The sequence below is a fragment of the Genypterus blacodes genome, unplaced genomic scaffold (genome assembly GCF_046128005.1).
Source record: "Genypterus blacodes isolate CSIRO-AG114 ecotype Tasmania unplaced genomic scaffold, CSIRO-AGI_Gbla_v1 ptg000067l_1, whole genome shotgun sequence".
In the NCBI taxonomy this organism is placed as follows: Eukaryota; Metazoa; Chordata; class Actinopteri; order Ophidiiformes; family Ophidiidae; genus Genypterus; species Genypterus blacodes.
In genome coordinates, this window is record NW_027466879.1 from 14997712 (window position 1) to 15016155 (window position 18444).

At 41.2% G+C, this 18444-nt stretch overlaps 1 protein-coding gene across 2 annotated transcripts in view; it reads left to right on the top strand.

Annotated features, from left to right (window-relative positions):
* The window catches only part of LOC143004791 (neuroplastin-like), a 25912-nt gene continuing 7468 nt past the window's right edge, over nt 1-18444 (top strand). Inside the window, exons 1-4 of one of the 2 annotated variants that reach the window (XM_076155938.1) lie at nt 1-337; nt 12070-12417; nt 15918-16092; nt 17102-17196. In XM_076155938.1, the coding sequence (XP_076012053.1) occupies nt 253-337; nt 12070-12417; nt 15918-16092; nt 17102-17196 (703 nt within the window). In that variant the 5' untranslated portion in view covers nt 1-252. The remainder of the gene's footprint in view (nt 338-12069; nt 12418-15917; nt 16093-17101; nt 17197-18444) is intronic. The other variant, XM_076155939.1, reaches the window with a different exon arrangement.

The window sequence follows — 18444 nt, forward strand, 5'->3', positions numbered from 1 at the left end:
GCAATCCAAGGAGGCTTGTGCACCGCCTATGGCCGCACATCGGCATCCCTGAGCCCCTGGCCTCGTCCCGGACCATCCTGTCATCGCTGCACGCAAAAAAGCTCTTGCATTAAGGGAGACATTTCCACCACAGGCTATTTTACAGATCCCGGTGCTATGCTCGGCCCATCTCTCTAGATCTTGTGATCAATACACGATCTCTCCTCCCACATTCGTCCGACGAGACCGCGGTACTCTCATCGAGCCCCGACGATGCATCCTAACGCAGCAATGCTGGCCGTGGTCCCTCTTCTTCTACTGGGGAACTTGATGCTGCCTTTCAGCTCGGCTCAAAACGGTAAGACACCAGATGCGACCGTGACATTTCTGGAAATATCGAATTGAAAGGAAAGTGACTTGACTGAAGGGGACGTTTCCAAAGAGGATTTGAAGAATGCCCTGCGCTGAGACGTGTATTATAGTTTAACATATCTCGACAACAAGGCCAGAGTTAAGTTATATATTAATCATTCAGATTTAATGACCGAATCTTGCATATTTTGCGCGCATGGGAACCTCTGTATCTTATCTGCGTTGCCTTTCCGCATGTATGAACTCAAATCTATAAAAAGCCTGACGTTAGTGTGACATTACCTAGAGGTTATTCATTCACATTCTCAAAGAAGGAGCATGTAGGTGCGCCTGTAAGAGGGATCAATGTCACTATCAAGCATTTAGAAGACTGAATGCACTTCACCTGAATGACCTGTGGACATGTATGCAGTTGCTCCTCTGGCTCTGGTCCTACCTGCTACCAGTGCGCAGTGTTACTTTGTTTAGTGTGAGCGGGTTGGCTAACAGTAGTACGTAGTAGTACAGGACTAACCCGCACTGGATGCTGAGGAAAGAAAGGTACAGAGTGTGTTTTATACCGCCTGGACCAAACTAACTCTGCTCCACACTGGTCTTTATTTCCCATTATCCAGTCTTCAGCTAGGCTTAATAAAGCTTAATAAGTAACCAACACCCCTCCTTTGGTTATCTGATTGTCTCATGCGGTCTGACAGCATGTTTCCTCTTTTGTAATATATTAAATGACGGTAAATCTGATCTGATGGTCGGTGCGTAGGCCGAGATCCGCTAATGTTTCATAGCGGCAACAATTCTCACTTGTGAGTTTGATTTCGAAAGCTGCGCTTCTGTTCAGCGTTTGAAATTGAAATGATTTGGTGTACGCAAATGTCAGAAACACATTGGGTGTTCTGATACAAACATCCTGACATCAAAGCAGAGTGGAGAAAAGCACATCGCCCAGCAGAAACATCTTGCAAATAGGAAGGTTTCCTAATTTAAAAGAGCCTTCATCAGGTTCCCTGAGGAACACCAACATGATGATGGAAGATTATGACTTATTAATGTGAAAAATGAAAAGAAGCTGTTTCAGTGTTTTTAAATGTTGATATTCATCACTCATACGCATTCTAATTTGAGTCATTTGAGGTTTCTCCTGGGGGAATGACATGTGAGGTCTAAGCCTTATTTACACGGCACAGGTGTTCAAACTGTTGTATTACTGGTTTGTGTGTGTTTCCACAAGCCCTGCCTTTAGGCTTACGCACAAATAGTGCTGCCACTGAATCACCAGACATAGAACTGTGGACTTGTAAAAAGCTCAAACAATTTATTGTACCTGCTCGTACTGTAAGGACTATCAATAGGTGGCTGCCTGACTGGCTCAAATCTTTATCTCTTAACACTGTTCTTCAGAGGCGGATGCTGACAAATACAAAAAGGAGTGATCTCTGGGTTATGTGGAGAGATTTACTGACAGATGGTCGTCCAAAACCCATGAATACATATTTGTGGTGACCTTGGTAAGATGATGATTAAATCTTATTCTCAAATGTCCGGCCCCCCCGTGTTGACAAATCAATATCACATACATGATCCTGTGAGAGGCCTAGGACAAAAATAAAGCGGATAATTCTAGTTGTTAAGGGATAATTGAGCACCCACAATGCAAGAGTGACCAAAGATATGTATGTTAATAACAGGATGTGATTGATGACTTTACTTACACATCTTATAGGGAGGGACAACATCTAACATACTGCATACATTTCACAACATTCTATTCCTTAAATTATATTCTGTCCTCAATCCGTTCCCCTGAAGCGCTTGTAGTGTGTGAACACAGTGAGGCATGCTCAGATCATGCCATCTGGAAAATTAAGTACCAAACAATCCCTCTATTGTTCGATAAAGCCCGAACAGAGGCATTCCAAAAAATTTGTACTCATTGCCCAGTGTTAGTGACCGCTCCCCGGGGAAAAGTTCACACTACAGACACACACACACATGCACACACACATGCACAAGCGCACAAATTCACCCAGGTGTCAGAAGGGAGACAGATTGGTACTGCATAGTCACTAAATGTGTCATTACATTGTCTGATGAAGAGATTCCTGGCTAATTTATAGAACATGTAGGCAATGATCTGTACTGTTTCGTTTAAGATGTCAATAGTCAATCAGCTGTATCATTGTAGGTTTGATTACAGTTAGGTAACGTTGATATTCAATATTTGGATGAAGTTTGGGCACGTCTTGAGCATCCAAAAGTCATTTCATGTATCTCTCACCGTCACAGATTAAGGGTGATGGGCACATGGCTTCTTATGCAATCCTAGAATCTCCCATGTGTTACAGAGCTCAGACAGTGACATGGAGAGAATAATAATTGTAAGTGCATGAGATGTAATCACTGTATCTGTCAAGCAGAGGGAATTGGTGCCATTATTTCCTCACGCTCAGGGAAAAAGTAGGCCTACTGTAGATGGTTCTGCGACAGATATTTGGAAGACTGTAAATAGCATCCGTCCATTCTGCCGTGTTTCTATTTTTATCACTGAGACACAGCGCCGAGAACTGTGGCTTTAAGGTCCTTTTGTGAAAGTGAATCCATTAACTCTTAATGGACACCGGCCTTGTGCACAGCTGCACAGTCCTCTAAAGACTTGCTAGGTGGCTGTGAACTATTTAAGCCGTAGGAGGATGTGGAATAAAAAAAAAAAAAGAGAGGAAAAAAATGTGCTGGGAAGGTGGCTGAGCTGACCTGACCGAGTGCTTTTTGCGATTTACATAATGTATCGCTGCAAACTATGTGGCCTCCACCTCCAGCAGATACTGTTTGTGATTTCACTGATATCAAGGAAAACAGGCAGGCATGTCAACCGTGTGGCTGTGTTTTCTCTACTGCACTGACATTTGCACTGACTTGCTCGAGATCAAGACAGGTTTGACACAGCAAGTACAGCCAAGAGTTGCGCAATCAAAATGCGTAATGTCAAGAGAGCTCTGCCCACATGTATTGTAATTTGTAGCACTGCATTAATAATTATTATTTTGTGTGTGCTAAATGTAATGGAGGCCACCACCTTTATACTTACCTATCATTCAATCGATAGCCTTATATGGTACGGCATCATGTCTATATCATGTTTCCGGGCACACTTTAGGTTAAGGTGCATTTATAAGACTGGAAAATATGCTGTGGGACCCAAGCCAGCTCTTACACTGAGTCATGCTTGCCTACTGTGAAATCTGATATGTGCTGCACTGATTAGGTGCAGCATCCCACAGTCTAAAAGACACTGCAGGCACACGCTGATGCACAGCCATAAGGTGAACCACATTTTAATAGGTATTTATCCGGGCCGGATTTTGCTGAGCGTGCAGGCCCTCCCCCCGCCACCAAACAGTTTTTACATTCTGAGTTATACTTATTCACCACTGGAAGTCTCCTAATTTAGACATGGACCTCCACTTCTTGGTTTTTGTGCTGGACCAGCTCAGGTTAAGTTTGCTGTACAAGGGCGCCTCCTAGGCAGAATGCTCCAGGAGAAGGCTACTTTGGTTTACTCCTACACAGTTTTCTCTCGTTGGTCGGAGTATTTAAACCGCTGCAGTAAATTCAACAATTCTAAATGCTAATGCGCATGAAACCAGGGGTTTGTCCTTGCCTCTCCTGCAAAAATTATAAGTAACTGAAAAGAGTCTCTTGGAGATGAATCTCTTCTAATTTTGCCAAATTATTATGTGGAGAATCAGTGGCCCGTGATTAATCTGTCTGCTAAGCTTTGACATCAAATCATTCACCCTCGCATGTCGTGCTCCTACTTAAGCAGTTAGTCTCAAAATGATCTCACAGAGTATCACTTTAAATCTCACAATAAGTGGAAATAGTCACCACGGTAACACTTTGCTCGGAAATGTTGCTTTACAATAAACAGCAATATTTTTCTTATTATTGTCGTTGCTCCACCTGAGAGCCAGATGGGTAAATCAGGGATGTGATGAAGTCTGCGAGGGAAACTGCAAATGCTTTTAGTCGAAAACAAGGTTGCGTGGTTTTTATACAATGAGCGTTTGTATATTTAAACATTGTTTGAAGCGAACACTGCTTTTGCTTTTGGAAGCAGAAAATGATGTTATTGCTCTGCATGTAACTCTTACTACAAATCAGCAATATGTATGTGCACATTGCATTCTTATTCACCAGTTTCTAAAGGATACCATGCAACTTTAGACTACATACAGTATAAGTAGCCGTAGGTTTCAATTAAATGAAAGGAAATATAATTAGTATCGATTTGAAATAGCTAATCACAGTTGTCACAGTTGGGTTATTGTTGCGTCCTAGCAGGGATTGTTTGTTATTATTCGTATTCTGAGTCTGATTATCCAAAGGCAATGATTATGAACGCTGTATTTTTCAAGAAAGTGTCAGTCAAATTGTGGCTGCTGTTTTGTCTGCATTTGAATATTGTCCCTTTGCTACAGCTTTATTAGTATGTGTCAGCAAGATAAAGCAAATGGGCGTCTAGCAGGGGTGGAGGGGAACAGCAGAGGGGAGATCACCAACCAAACTACCTATTGATGTCACCTCCTGGTTGCTTGGGATGCCCTCGCAGGGTCAGAGGGATTGTGTTACCCATGGGTGTGCTGTCCACTCATTATAAATGATATGCAGTTGAAGTTAATGGGCTAAAACATGCAAAGCTACCAATGCAATCTGGTAACTGTGAGCCATGTTGCTCTGCACTCTTGCTCAGCACTTATCACTATCACAAATGTCAAGAAAGCTGCTTTCATTAAGGAAATTCCAGATGTAAAAAAAACTGACTAGAAGGAAATTAAGCAGACGTGTTAAGAATTCAGTGTTCTATTTTGATTTGCCACTTAATTATTATGAAATTATTCTCACAACAGCATGTTGTCATTAATAGTTCTTCTACACCGTATCTGATTGATAAACAATGAGCAAAATTTGTATTAATGTAAGATGCTCAAGGGCATACATTTTTGCACAATTAAAGGATTTTGTTGTAGTAAAAACCTTTCTTAAACATAGTGATGGTTAAGGTTTGATGCTGGCCACCTGCACATGAAAATGAGGGAGACTCAAGCCCCCCAAAATAGCACAATGGATGTGTGGTGATGTTGGCGTAGTGGCCACCGTTGATATTACAGCTCACACATTATTATCATTTGTCCATTCATGTGTGTGGGTTGTCAGCCATCTCTGCCAGAAAACAATTCTAACACGCATTGCTTTGTTGGCCAAAAATGTGCGAACACGAAAAACTCATCTTGCTGTATGCACTGGGTGAGCATTTTTCATAGAAATATACGGGGAACCATGTTTGAATGCACAACACGTCCACGAGAAGACGGCAACCAGCTCCCTCAATGAGTAACAGTGAGTGACAAGCAGCAGAACATAAACAGTGTAGCTAGACGTCATATGTTCTATAGTGGCACCATAAAGAATCAGTCGTATACGTTCATTCATGCCTGTACGCATGCACGCACACACGCACACACACACATACACACAGCCCTCTGAGCACATAACCAGTTCAGTGACCATGAAAGGGGGGTTTCCTAATAGCTGCTTTCTCCTTCTGTGGTGTGTGTGTGTGACGGGGGATGGAGATCCAGGTTGTAGGCAGGCAGCTGAGTCACTCAGGCTGCGTGATGGTGGTGTGGGTCACGCTGTCTGTTTTCATGGGTGCGCTCTCTTTTACCTGCATCAGCGTGGTTTGCGGGTTATAATGTTCGTGACTGCCATACGACCACGGATCGTGCTCGGCCCAGGAAGCTACAGGATATTTTAAGATATTATTATTCTGATGCAACATTAAATAGTATCTGCTAATATTTCAACCTAGTGTTTTTGCGGAATGTTCCTTTACCTATGTTGTGGTCATCATTTGCCTAATTATGGCCCTGCTTATGCTTTGCGTGATCGCATGCGAACTGTTGTGGGTTTATGTTAACAAAAGACAACAAGATGGACCTTTCTCACGGCGGACATTTTGAATTGTGATAGCACAAATGCGTCACAAGACACGATGGCGCTGTTCCATCAAGGTGTGCCAGTAAGCCAGCCGTCATTATTGCATTAACACCTTATTCATGTTAAAATATCCGTTGTGAGAAAGGTTTGTATTGCATGTAGCGTCACAATCGTTCAACAAGCAAACAATGGTGCGCCTTTGAAAAATGCAGGTTGAAACTTTACCATATCAGTCATCATTTAACAGTAAACATTTGTCAACCGAGCAAATAACATTTTACTGCGCAATGTACACAGTCTCAGGCGTTCTCTTTTCCTGGTGGATCTTTGAAGAATATTTAACTTGGAGAAGGCAGGAAGTGAACAGAATTTGGTTCACTAGAATCAAACCAAACGTGACTGTGGTTGGTGGAATAATTTGCCACTGTTCACTACCGATCGTAAAGTCTGGCTCAGTACAGCTCAGCACTGCATTTAAACACCACTATACTTACTGCAAGAAGAGAATTACAGTGGTAACAGACATGAGTTGCAAGTTCCTCAGAGCAGAATGACTTAAGTATTGAGGCTTTTTTTTTAGAAACCTGACATTTTTGGCTCTGTGCACGCGGCATATTCAATTCCAGCTCTATCTTGAAACGATGGCTTTAAAATTGATATATGCTGCAGACCCTGAAGACTGTGTCTGGCAAAACGATGAAGCTATGTGCCATAAAATAGAAAATATTTTGACAGCTTTTTAAAAAAAAATTCAAGGCAAGGGCAAAAAGTGTTACAAGAACACGTGGCACAGTTGTGCAAGCTGTACCCGAGGAAAACATGAACACCCATTAAGAGCCATTATATCCTAATCATAGTTTTACTCTCTTGTTACCTTTGTGCATAAATCGAGGGTGTCATGTACTGCAGGGAAAGCAGCTACAGCTATAGCCAGCTTTTGACATTTCAATAAAACGGCCTAAGGAATTCCAAGTCACGGATGTTTACAATACAAGTGGATTGCCACTTCAGCTGATCACTGTTACAGCGCGTCGCCATTCATTTGTTAAAAATTAGCCATCGTTCTGCTTTCTACCATTTCCTCTCCCCCAGCATTCATTTGAAATGGATGTGTACCATTTGCTTTGTCTTTTCTTTTCTTTTCTTTGCAAGTTAAGACAAAACAAAGACAAATAAAATCAGTCCAGCTGTCAGCTGACTCTTGTCTATAGTTTGTTCTCCTCAGCATCCCTCTGAGCCTGAATTTGAAGATACGTTTTTTTCTTCTTCTGATAATTACATTTCCCCGAAACCTTTTAGGGCATTCTTCGCGGTGATTATGAGCTCTTCTTTGCTGCGTGTCAATCAACGGTGCCACGTGCCAAGCCAAGTCGTTGTCATGCCCATAATCACCGTAAAGAATACCACAATAATGTTCTGTCAAACTGAAGTATTTCTTTACCAGTGTAGGCGGATAGGCATGGATTCATCCTCTGGGATTATGTGGTGATCTTGATGGGCCCAGATGTTTCCAGAGAAAAGAAACAAATGCTAATTACTCTGCATATCTCCAGGCATTCCACATAGACATGCGTGTAAGTGCAAGTTAATATTCTACGGCTTATCTCCTAGCTGGAAGACTCTACTGTATTCATATTATGCTTACACTTTGCCATTCCTATAATTAAATCTCATTTTAACTTGGGCATGAACTGGTTGTGTAATGAATGTGTTACTATGACAACAACCCCACCCATGTATTGCTAAGTATGACTGGGCTGGACTTAAGCACTGCACTGTGCTGACACATTGCCATCAAGATTGGCAAACTGTCCCACACAACTTCACAGTACAGACAATGTAAATTATCTACGGTGGTCACTGAAAATTATTTTGACTGTTGATTAATTTACTGAATAAAGTAACTAAAATATATTTGTATATGTACACACACTCCACCAGAGTCTCAGGAGAAATTAAAATGGAAAATTCCCAATCACAACTAATAATTTTAATAATAAATCTATCACAACTCCACCAGTATGATATGGACGAGTTACAATTATCCATTAGGTTAGATAAAATGTAGGCCATGGTGTTGTGAGCTAGAGCTAGTATGCATATTGTGATTTTGTGTGTTGCATCAATCGAACCTGTGCGTTGTCGCCTGCATCAAGGTTGAGCCATTAAGGAATTGAAGCTCCTTTTAGCAGTGTTGACAAAAAACTACTTTATTTTTTGGTTTTTATATTAAATGTCCCCAAACAACCAAGTAGTTGATCAAATTCAATACAGACAGGCCGAAAATGATATAAGGATGGTTAATGATACAAGGTAACTCAATAAAAATGTAGATGTAGACAAACTATGACTGGATTGGTTTTCAGGGGCTGAGCTACATACTACTGCGCTTATAATGCATTACTTTGGTTGTCCAGACCTAGGAGGGTCTATAAACTGTTGTATTTACACACAGCACACGGTCTAAAACTCAAGCGACCAAAAACTCTGTCTCCCTCTTGAAGGAATCAGGGCAGAATCAAGGCTGCTTCCTTCATCCATTTATGTGATTTATTTCGGCACATGTGGCTTACAGCTGACACTTTGCAAGGACAAGGGAACAGTCTCTGCAGTCCAGGTGATTTGTCATCAGATGAGGTTCATTACGGCTGGCGGTGTATTGTTGGGCTAACTACTGATGTGGAACAGAGGCATGAATCAGGCACAGACACTGAACCGTTCACTCACAAGGCAGCTTATGAATCCAGTTTTAATAACAATAAGAATCATTGCAAATTGCAATTGTAAGGAGTGTATTTGTTTGGGATATGTGTGTATTTATTTGTGTTAATATAATAAAGCTTTCAGATTGATTAAAAAAAATTTAATTAGCTGTCAATGAGAGTAATTCATTTAAAATCATAGTCCCTCATTCATAAACGCCTCTGGCCTGTCGTAGTGTTTTCATTGAAAAAGGTTTGACTACTCTATGAAGTCATTTGCATGTCGGTCAAGCTATTCGTAAATCTCACTGTCACAAAAAATTAAGCCCTGTTTCAGCCTGACAGTAATATCATCAGTATTAAATCAGGTAGATGTTTTAAATTCTATTTGCCTCACCTGTGTTGGTAATAAATTTGATATGTAAGCCCACTCAGTTGATTCATCAGTTTAGGCGTCCGTGTATATTAACGCAGTATTCTTTTTCCCCCCCACATGAGATCCGTCCTCTCTTAATGTCATTCACCACGGCATCAAACAAACAAGCTTTATGAATGAGCTTCAGTAACTGCAGGTTGCTGTGTAGTCCTGTATGTTTTTACCCTGTTTGTGGGGGTATTTGCTGCCATACATTTCAATGGTACCACAGTTTGCCACCATGGATTCTTAGTAGGAGAGAAGATTTTTTGACCTATCCTTGGCCTGTTACCATATGTGATTTTTGCAAAGACCAGCTTATCCAAAATGAAAGCTGGCTGACCTAATTTCTGGTGTTAGTGGCTAGAACTGCAATGGATGCAATGTGATTACATTCATACATACATACATGGATACATACACAGAGTAATTTTCCTAAGTGACAAATTCAAAAAGCAATGCAATAAAATTAATGTAAAGGTATAGATTCTGTTCGTAATCAAGTGTTTTATGTGTGTGTTTAATGGCTGTCTGTATTGTGGAATTTGTATAATGGTTATCAAAACAGACTACAGACTATTCTGATACCATGCTGGTATTGAGAAAATGTTGTCAAAAGCATGGCACATGCTGCGTCGCATCACTTACGTAGTCTCCTTTATGCTATGGATGGATTCCCATTGATTGCTCAGGACATTTACACATGAACGCACATTCCTATACCTTCATTTCAGCAGGGTTCATCATTTCAAAGTGGCCGTCATTGATCTGACCGTAACAGTGGTATCAGTGAGAGATATTAAGCAGAAGGGGAACATTTCCAAGCCACTGTTTTTGGTGAGTCACATGACATTGTGTGGGATCAAGCAGTGTTATTCTTCAGCAGTGACAATTACACAGCATGGGCCTTGTGGCACCCGAGTCACACTGAATTCTGCAACAGAGCTGTTTGCTTTGATTGTACTAAAGCAATGAACTACGCTGTATGAATGCTGTAAGATGCTCGTGCACTGATGTTGCAACACGGGTGTTGGATGGTTGATGGTTGCGCTTCTTTGATCAGGGTTTCAGCTAAACAAGTGTTTAATAAAATCCCTGAGCTGGTGAACCTGCAGGCACTGTCGCTCTGTATTATATGTCTTAATTACCGAGTGAATATTTTAAGCCTTGTATGGGAGATAAAATAACAATTCTGCTTCGGGATGCACATTGCTTTCCTAAGTAGAAAATACAAATATTTTGTAGCTATTGTTGTAATTGTACTTTTTTGAAATGATTTTTTACAGTGTAATAATAATACAGATTGTGTCGACTTATCATTATGCCATTTCCCCCCCAGGCAGCTTTTTCTTAACATACTGTATCTATAAATGTTAAGGCAGGACTACTGTCAAGCAGTATTTTGGATTTTCACATCAGTGTGATGAAATCTGATTTGTCAGGGGATGAGTCATTTGATTATTGCCATCTGACAGACATTCCCATCTGGTGATTCTCAATTGAAATTCCACACAACATATACCATGAGATGAGTCTCCATATCATCTAACCCTAAGTCTATTCTCTATTCTTGTCTATTCTCAATACCCTTTTATACAGTGATTGTGGCCAGTGTATTTACTGAGGAGGCATACTTGGATGCGTCTTGGAAATTTTGAAAATCATGTTGTTGTTCTTTGAATGTTTTTTTCAGTCCACACAGTTTAGTTGAGTGACTCTTCGTGACGCTCTCACAGTAAGACTGCTGCTGTTTTGTGTCCTTTGCATGTTCATCTCAAAATGACATGTTTCAGAAAACCCGTCTATACAACCTTCCCCTTTTGGTTTTGGTGCGCTCCTTCCTCTGCCTCTTTACCAGAGCCACCACTAATCTTACTGCTGCTGCTGTTACTACCACTGCATAAAGCCCATCTACTCTGTCTTCCTCACTTGATTAATTAACTGGAACTAATGACTCTTAACTGTCTGCAGCCCTTTGTTCGACCGTATTAGGTGGTTGCAGAAATTTCCCTAAAATAGTACCATGGTGACCTTTCATTTTATAATTTTTTATTTAGTTTGAGTATATAGATTGGATGGATGGATAACTAATTTAACAACAGTATAATAAAGCCATCCACCATTCCAGCTAAAATGAAGCCTCTTTACTCACCCCTGCCCACAGCCTTACAAAGGTCTACAAGTGGTCCAGGTAAGATGTGCTGTTCATGGAGTCAATATTGTAACTTACTGATTATATATTCATTTGCTTAAGCACAAGCAAGCGCACAAAATGTATTCTTAAACACTGTATATTGGAGAGAAACACGGCACACAACTCACTCCTACATGTTGACATGAACTGAAGACTGACTATGACTTGTGTTGAGTTGTGTGGCCCTAGTAGAATGTTGACACAAAAGACAAACTGGATTAGACAATCATTTTTCCACCTATCGATGATTTGAGGCTTGCTTCTTTTTCATTTGCCTTTAATCATCCTCTCTTTTGTTTCTGTTTAATCTCACTTAATTTCTCTCTCCATCCCTTGGCCTTTCCACACCTTCCTACTACTCTAACCCTCTTCTACCCTTTCCTTCCCTGCCATCCCGATACACTTTTCCTCTCCAGCTGGGTTTGTGAAGTCGCCAATGTCTGAGACTAAGCTTACGGGGGACACCTTTGAGCTGTACTGCCACGTGGTTGGTAACCCCGTTCCGGAGATCCAGTGGTGGTATGCTGAGATCAACCGAGCCGACTCCTTCAAGCAGCTGTGGGACGGAGCCCGCAAGCGTCGGGTATCCATCAACACGGCCTACGGAGCCAACGGAGTCAGTGTGCTCGGCATCACACGCCTCACACTGGAGGACTCCGGGACCTATGAGTGCCGGGCCAGCAACGACCCCAAGCGCAATGACCTCCGACAAAACCCTGCCATGACCTGGATCCGTGCCCAGGCCACCATTTCGGTGCTACAGAGTGAGTGGTCTATGTGCTGTAGTACCCTAGATGGTGAACGAACTACCAATCCCATGCCCCAACCACCCCACTCCGTAAAAACAAGACCCCCTCACAACGGTCACTGGTTGCCTTGTGTGTTCATTTTTTGAATTTTGATTTGTTAAATATGTTTATTTTATTACACTGAATTTAGTAAACTCCCTGTCTCTCCCAAAATCCTTTGAGCATCTTGTCATAAATGACCACAAACCCAGGAATCTTACTTGGTCTCTATCTACATTCCCTTTTCCTCTCATGCCAAACCTTTGTTCTGACTCTTGTCTCAGTCCTGTTGATATATTCTGATCATTATCTTTTCCACTGTAACCTAATTTCACCCATTTGCTATCGGATTTATCCCCTTATCAGTTTTTTGTGTCTTTTTTGCGTTGTGTGGATTGTTTTATTTACTTCAAAGCCCTATCTGCAAACTGTAGCATAGGAGACCCAGGGGTGCTTTGAAGTAATGACGGCTTTTGATTTGGCTTTTCACTCTGGGCAAAGTGTAAATGGGACTGTAAGAAGACACAAGGAGGAATCTGTGCAAAGAACAATTCCTGCTGTCAGCTTTTTCCTGATAAAGGAAAAAATGTTCTACTTTCAAATTTGAGTGTGGTAATCCAATAAAGGATAAGACCACATGAGGGCTTTCAGTGTCTCATTTCCCCTTCAGATGAGACAGATTTCACCTCTAAGTCTCTCTAGACTTGCCTGTGCTGTGTAACCTTGTGCCTTCTTAGCCATTAAATGTGTGACTGTGAATCAGTAATGACATTATATCCTTTAACACTCTGCTCTATGCACATAGTCAGTCAAACATGCTGAATTTCAGCCGGACCCTTTAATCTGTACATGCCTCTGTGCTCTGCCCACTGGAGCACAGTGAAATGTGGAATGTTGTTAGTCATAGTGAAACTCTGATAAGCTTAGAGGAGTCCTATCCTCGCTGACTCTTCTAACCTATACATAACGATTGAACTGTCTTAAAATATAGATTTATGTTTTGTAGGAGTGTTAATTCATTAGGTGTAGGGCTGGTGTCATTTCAAGTCTTAGAAGTGCAATAGACAGCAAATGCTCACTTGCCTCATTCACTTGTCTCCGATTTTCCTGCCACCATATAGTTTATCGAGCCTGCAATAAAACACGCTTGCATAATCAAATGTGTCAAATCCTTGCAAAAATATTCTGTCATTACTGAGACGTTAATATACATGTAATATATCGAATTTATTACATGTATATAACAGGCTATACATAATAGCCACGATGATGTGAATGTATAGTTTGTAGCAGAGGAACGTGCTGAAGCCCAACTGTCTTGTTTTAGCCGTTAAGTCATGATTTAGTTTGTGATTGTGAATTGTTCTAAATCAGTGTATTGTTATCAATATACAGTATATGTAGTAATTCATTCCCATGCACAAGCTTCTACTGACGGGCATTTGGATTTTTTTTTTTAGTGAATGCAGTTTTGATTTCAAAGTTTCCATAAAACATGCATGCAGAGTGGAACATGGAAAATGGGGAGAGATGCTTTTTTTCCTCAATATGTATGCTTACATCGATCTCAGTGGACTTTGGGAGTACAGACTCGCTGTACAACTGAAAGTGGCTTTTGAAAAGTATACACATATTTGTGTTGCTGTCCTTTTTAACAGTCCCGATCGCATGTTTTACACTATTTGTTTTGGAAAATGACAAATGTGTGCTGCTCTAAACAAGACCCAAGAGTATACAGAAAAGGACATATCCTTATTAAGAGTGCATGAGTGGCTTAAACCATTTGGCTCAACCACATCCTTAAGTGGCCCTCAATTTTCTCAGCGTCTGCAGAAATAGCAGTTACTGACACCTGTCTCTGGAGGCAGTTAGATTATAATGGAATGTGCTAAAATGTCATGATTTTAGGCTTGCACAGCCTTACGCGATGGCATAATGCTGCCCTAAATATAGAGCCAGCCAAGTACGTCACTGTGTGTCAGCCATGTAATCGATTTCACACAACTTGGCAAAAGCGATTTACGAAAAGCTTTGCTTGGCTGTACAGTAGTGTAATTAACTTTTGGATGATGTAAAGAAAAAAGGCACAAACTGGTGAAGTCACACCCATAATATGCAATAATGAACAGTTAATGAAATACAGTATTGATCCAAATACATTTAGAGTAGCAGTAGGGGCGAAGGGAGGGCATTTGCTAGATCTTGGCTAATTTAGAGTGACATTTTATGCTCTGACATGGTATTACATTATCCAACAGTTAACAGATTTTGAGTTGGTGTCCTACAAACAACCTTTTGGTTAAATTGCCTGTGGACCACTGTGCCATGTTTGCTAAATGTTAATTTATGTACCTCATGTTGTGTGTGTACCCATGTCTCTAAGATACTATAAATAGTACATGTAGTTCAGCTTGGTGGGGGGAGTGAGATGTAAAGGGGAGGGGGAGAAATATCCCCTCAGATATTGAGTATACAGAACTGCAGGAAGAAGGTGCCATGAATGCTAATAGAAGTCACTCGCCAGTCACAGTAGCCCTGCTCCCCCCCACCCCCCTCCTCCTTTTGCTTTACTACTGGTCTTGCAGCAGCAGGCAATAGTAGGATTATGATGCTTTTCCTCTCTGCTCCTCCCCTCTGGGGCTCCACCGTTGCCATGGTTGGCCCGCCCTGGAGGAGGAGGAGGAGGAGGGGCAGGGCAGAGGAAGCTTCCCGTTCACTACTCAAGGCAGAGCAGAGGAGGCTCGCTCTCTGATAACACCTCCCACTTTTCCAAATGTCCTTGAGAAATGGCTGATGGTATTCAGTAGCCTGGGTACTTAGGGATGTAGAGGGTAATTCGCATAGTCATACACCAGCGATGTAAAATGTCATAGGTTTGCTCAATGTTGTATTAAATTCACCCTACATTTATTAGCATATATCCAATTTTAATACACATTCTGATGACTGATTTATGTAAGATGGGCAATGTTAAGAGGCCGTTGAGTATCAGTATGTTTGGCATATTTAACAGAAGACTGTAAGCAGTACATTACAGAAGGAAGGACAATCACGAGTGCACCGCAATGGCCAGTGTAGCTAAATTAGATGCATACGATAACAATCGGTGCATATTATTTTCGTGTATTTTAAACTTTAACCCTCAAAAAAACAAGACAGACTTCTGGTAGTGGTTGTTCCAACGCTCATCAATATTTATCAGCCAATTAAAGTATTCATGTGCTCTGCTACCTAATTCACTGATATTATTCAGCTTTTACTTGTATTACTCTACAAAGTGTATGTTGATACAAGTCATTCTAGCTTCTTCATGTACTGTGTGTTTTGTTTACTTGTTCTGTGCACTTTGTCCTCATGTCTTAAACATCCTCCCACACAGATGTTACAAGAAAAGCATACTGCCTACAGCTACTATGGGAGGAAACATTTGAACTGCCCCAGTTCTGTGATAAGGTTTGACTATCTCTGTCTTCCAGAACCAAAGATCAATGCTTCTGATCAGATCATCCTGCAAGCTGACAACTCTGGGATACCGCTTACCCTAGAGTGTAATTTGACCACTGCCCATAATACCCACAAGGAAAGCTTTTGGATGAAGAATGGACAAGAGATTCCAAAAACACGGACAGAGCAGAGAAACACGGCATACAGGTGACCATCAGTTAGACATATATTATAGGAAATGGTGTTTTGCCAAAAGGGACAACGTAAATGAGAAATACTCTTATAGAGATTACTCTTAACATTTACACAAAATGTCACTGGTCCAGGAAGGGTAGATTAAGTGTCATACCAATGCCCTCTCTCGACAAGTCAAGGACAGAGAACCATCAGTTGCAATGGACACAATCGCCCATTCTACAGTGTTCAAATTGTTCCACTGTTCAAATTGAGGACACTGGTCTCATGCTTCCCTCAGGCAGAATGATTGCATATTTCCAGGCCCAACACGATGTTTTCACCGTCAACCCTGAAATTTCTTTTTGTCGGCTAGTTTTGAAGACAAGCTTTCAAAATGAGCTCCTACTTCCAACTAGAGATTGCCTTAGAAAGAATTTGAGTAATTGATTGTCACAAATATTTTAGCTTTGCATGGCCCCCACAATGTGTCTTTATTTGTGCTAGACAGAATCTCGGTATGGTTGTGTAGTAAAAATAATATAGTTTTTTTTCCATTGAACTGCATTCAAATGAATATCCCAATGAACTCATTATCAGCAGCACTGTATTTCAGACAAAGGATTATATATTTCATATTAAGTGATTAATGCTGCGTTAACTCTTAAGACCACATTTCCTGTTGCATTTCAGAAATTGAACTTCATATTGTTACGAGACAAATACTGAACTGAATCTAATGCAAAGTTAAACCATTGGAAGTTCCTGCTCTCACACAGTATGACCATCAGAGCACAAAGCAACTATTGCCCCCGAGGATAGACCACAGACTCTTCCTAGCCACAAGATAAGATCAACTAGCCACTTCCATTTCACATTATATCAGTGACACGGACGTGGATTACAGCTTAATGTTTGTCCTGTCCTTCCCTGTCAAGCTACAGTTGCACAGTGGAACAGCAGGATTGTATGGATTAGAATTAGAAATTTGCTATATAGTCGAATAAAACTATGACCTATCTTGTTTTGCATTTTGTTGCAGAATCAAGAAACCAAGAGCTGACGACAGTGGGGAATACATGTGTGTTTACACGTTTGACATGGCACCAAATGCAAACGCTACAATTGAAGTAAAAGGTAAGATTCCTCTGCACATTTTGTTATGTGAAATTAAAAAATTCTAATCATCGAAAGATTTTCTGTATGGGGCATCAGCCAGGTATTCAAATTAAGCCCGAGCTTTAATTTTAGCCTATTCCATTGTCTCCCCTGGTGTTCTCCTGGTAGGCAGAGAGATAAAAGTGTCCTAGAAAAGTTAGCTACCTAAAGCTGTGTGAAAAGAACCCTTGCTGAAAAGGATATTTGGGTCCGATCCTGCCAATTCTGAGGCTGCTTCTGAGTCAGTCTACTGATATAACCAGGGACCTCAAACACAATGATTTGCTTTATTCTTAGCAGTAATTAATCAAATCTTTGTCAAGAGTGTTTTTAAGAGGTGGTAGCAAGCAATTTCCACTTAATGCAAAAAACAACAAATCATCTAGATTCCCTGACTTAGATGTTGGAATAGCTAACCAAAGAGCGACTGTTAGTTTTATTCCAGCTGAGAGTGAAGCCATCAACTTGAGTAAGGGATCGTCTCTGACAAAGGGGAAGTGAAACCCTGCTCAAGAGGAGCTTGCCTGTGTATAGCACTTAAGCCAATTTGCTGTGGCATGGCTACAGCACATACTGAGCACGCCCTGCCTCTTATTTCGCGGCTGTGCTAAAGCGCTGCCGGATTGCATAACATGGGCGATGACCGTGTGCGTTGTGCTCTCACTGGAAACGGCAGCAGTCATTGCCATTCAGACTGAAGTGTCCAAGCCATCACCAGACTGCAGGACTGTGACGGTTCAGATGTGCCTTCCCCCCAGGGTGCTTTAATGAAATTGCTGATGCGCAATTGTGTCCTTTAGTTAAATAAGTCTACATACAGTACTGTGCTCATTATTGTATGGACATTTTAAATACTGCTCAAAAGCTTTTGTGTTTAACAGAAGTGCTTGAGGTGTTTTGTCATTCAGGTAGCAAGCCCACTGTTCTACTTGCCAGCCTTACTCTGCGCTTCTGGCGGCAGTTCACTGAGATCCCTCGCCTACAGTGTCCTTGGCACACTCATCCTCACAGGACTCAGCTCAGAGGCAACAGATGGAGGGTTCTGTGATGTTGTAGGATTAGGGCTCTGAATCCGGTCCCAGCCATCACTGTGGCAGGAATGTGACTTTATTGTCTGTGATACTAAGCTTGCCACAGATACATATTTACTTCCTTGCGTGTTTTACTTAACCTTAAGCACATTCTCTACCAAATTTAAAAACTCGGGTAAGGATCATTTCAAATACA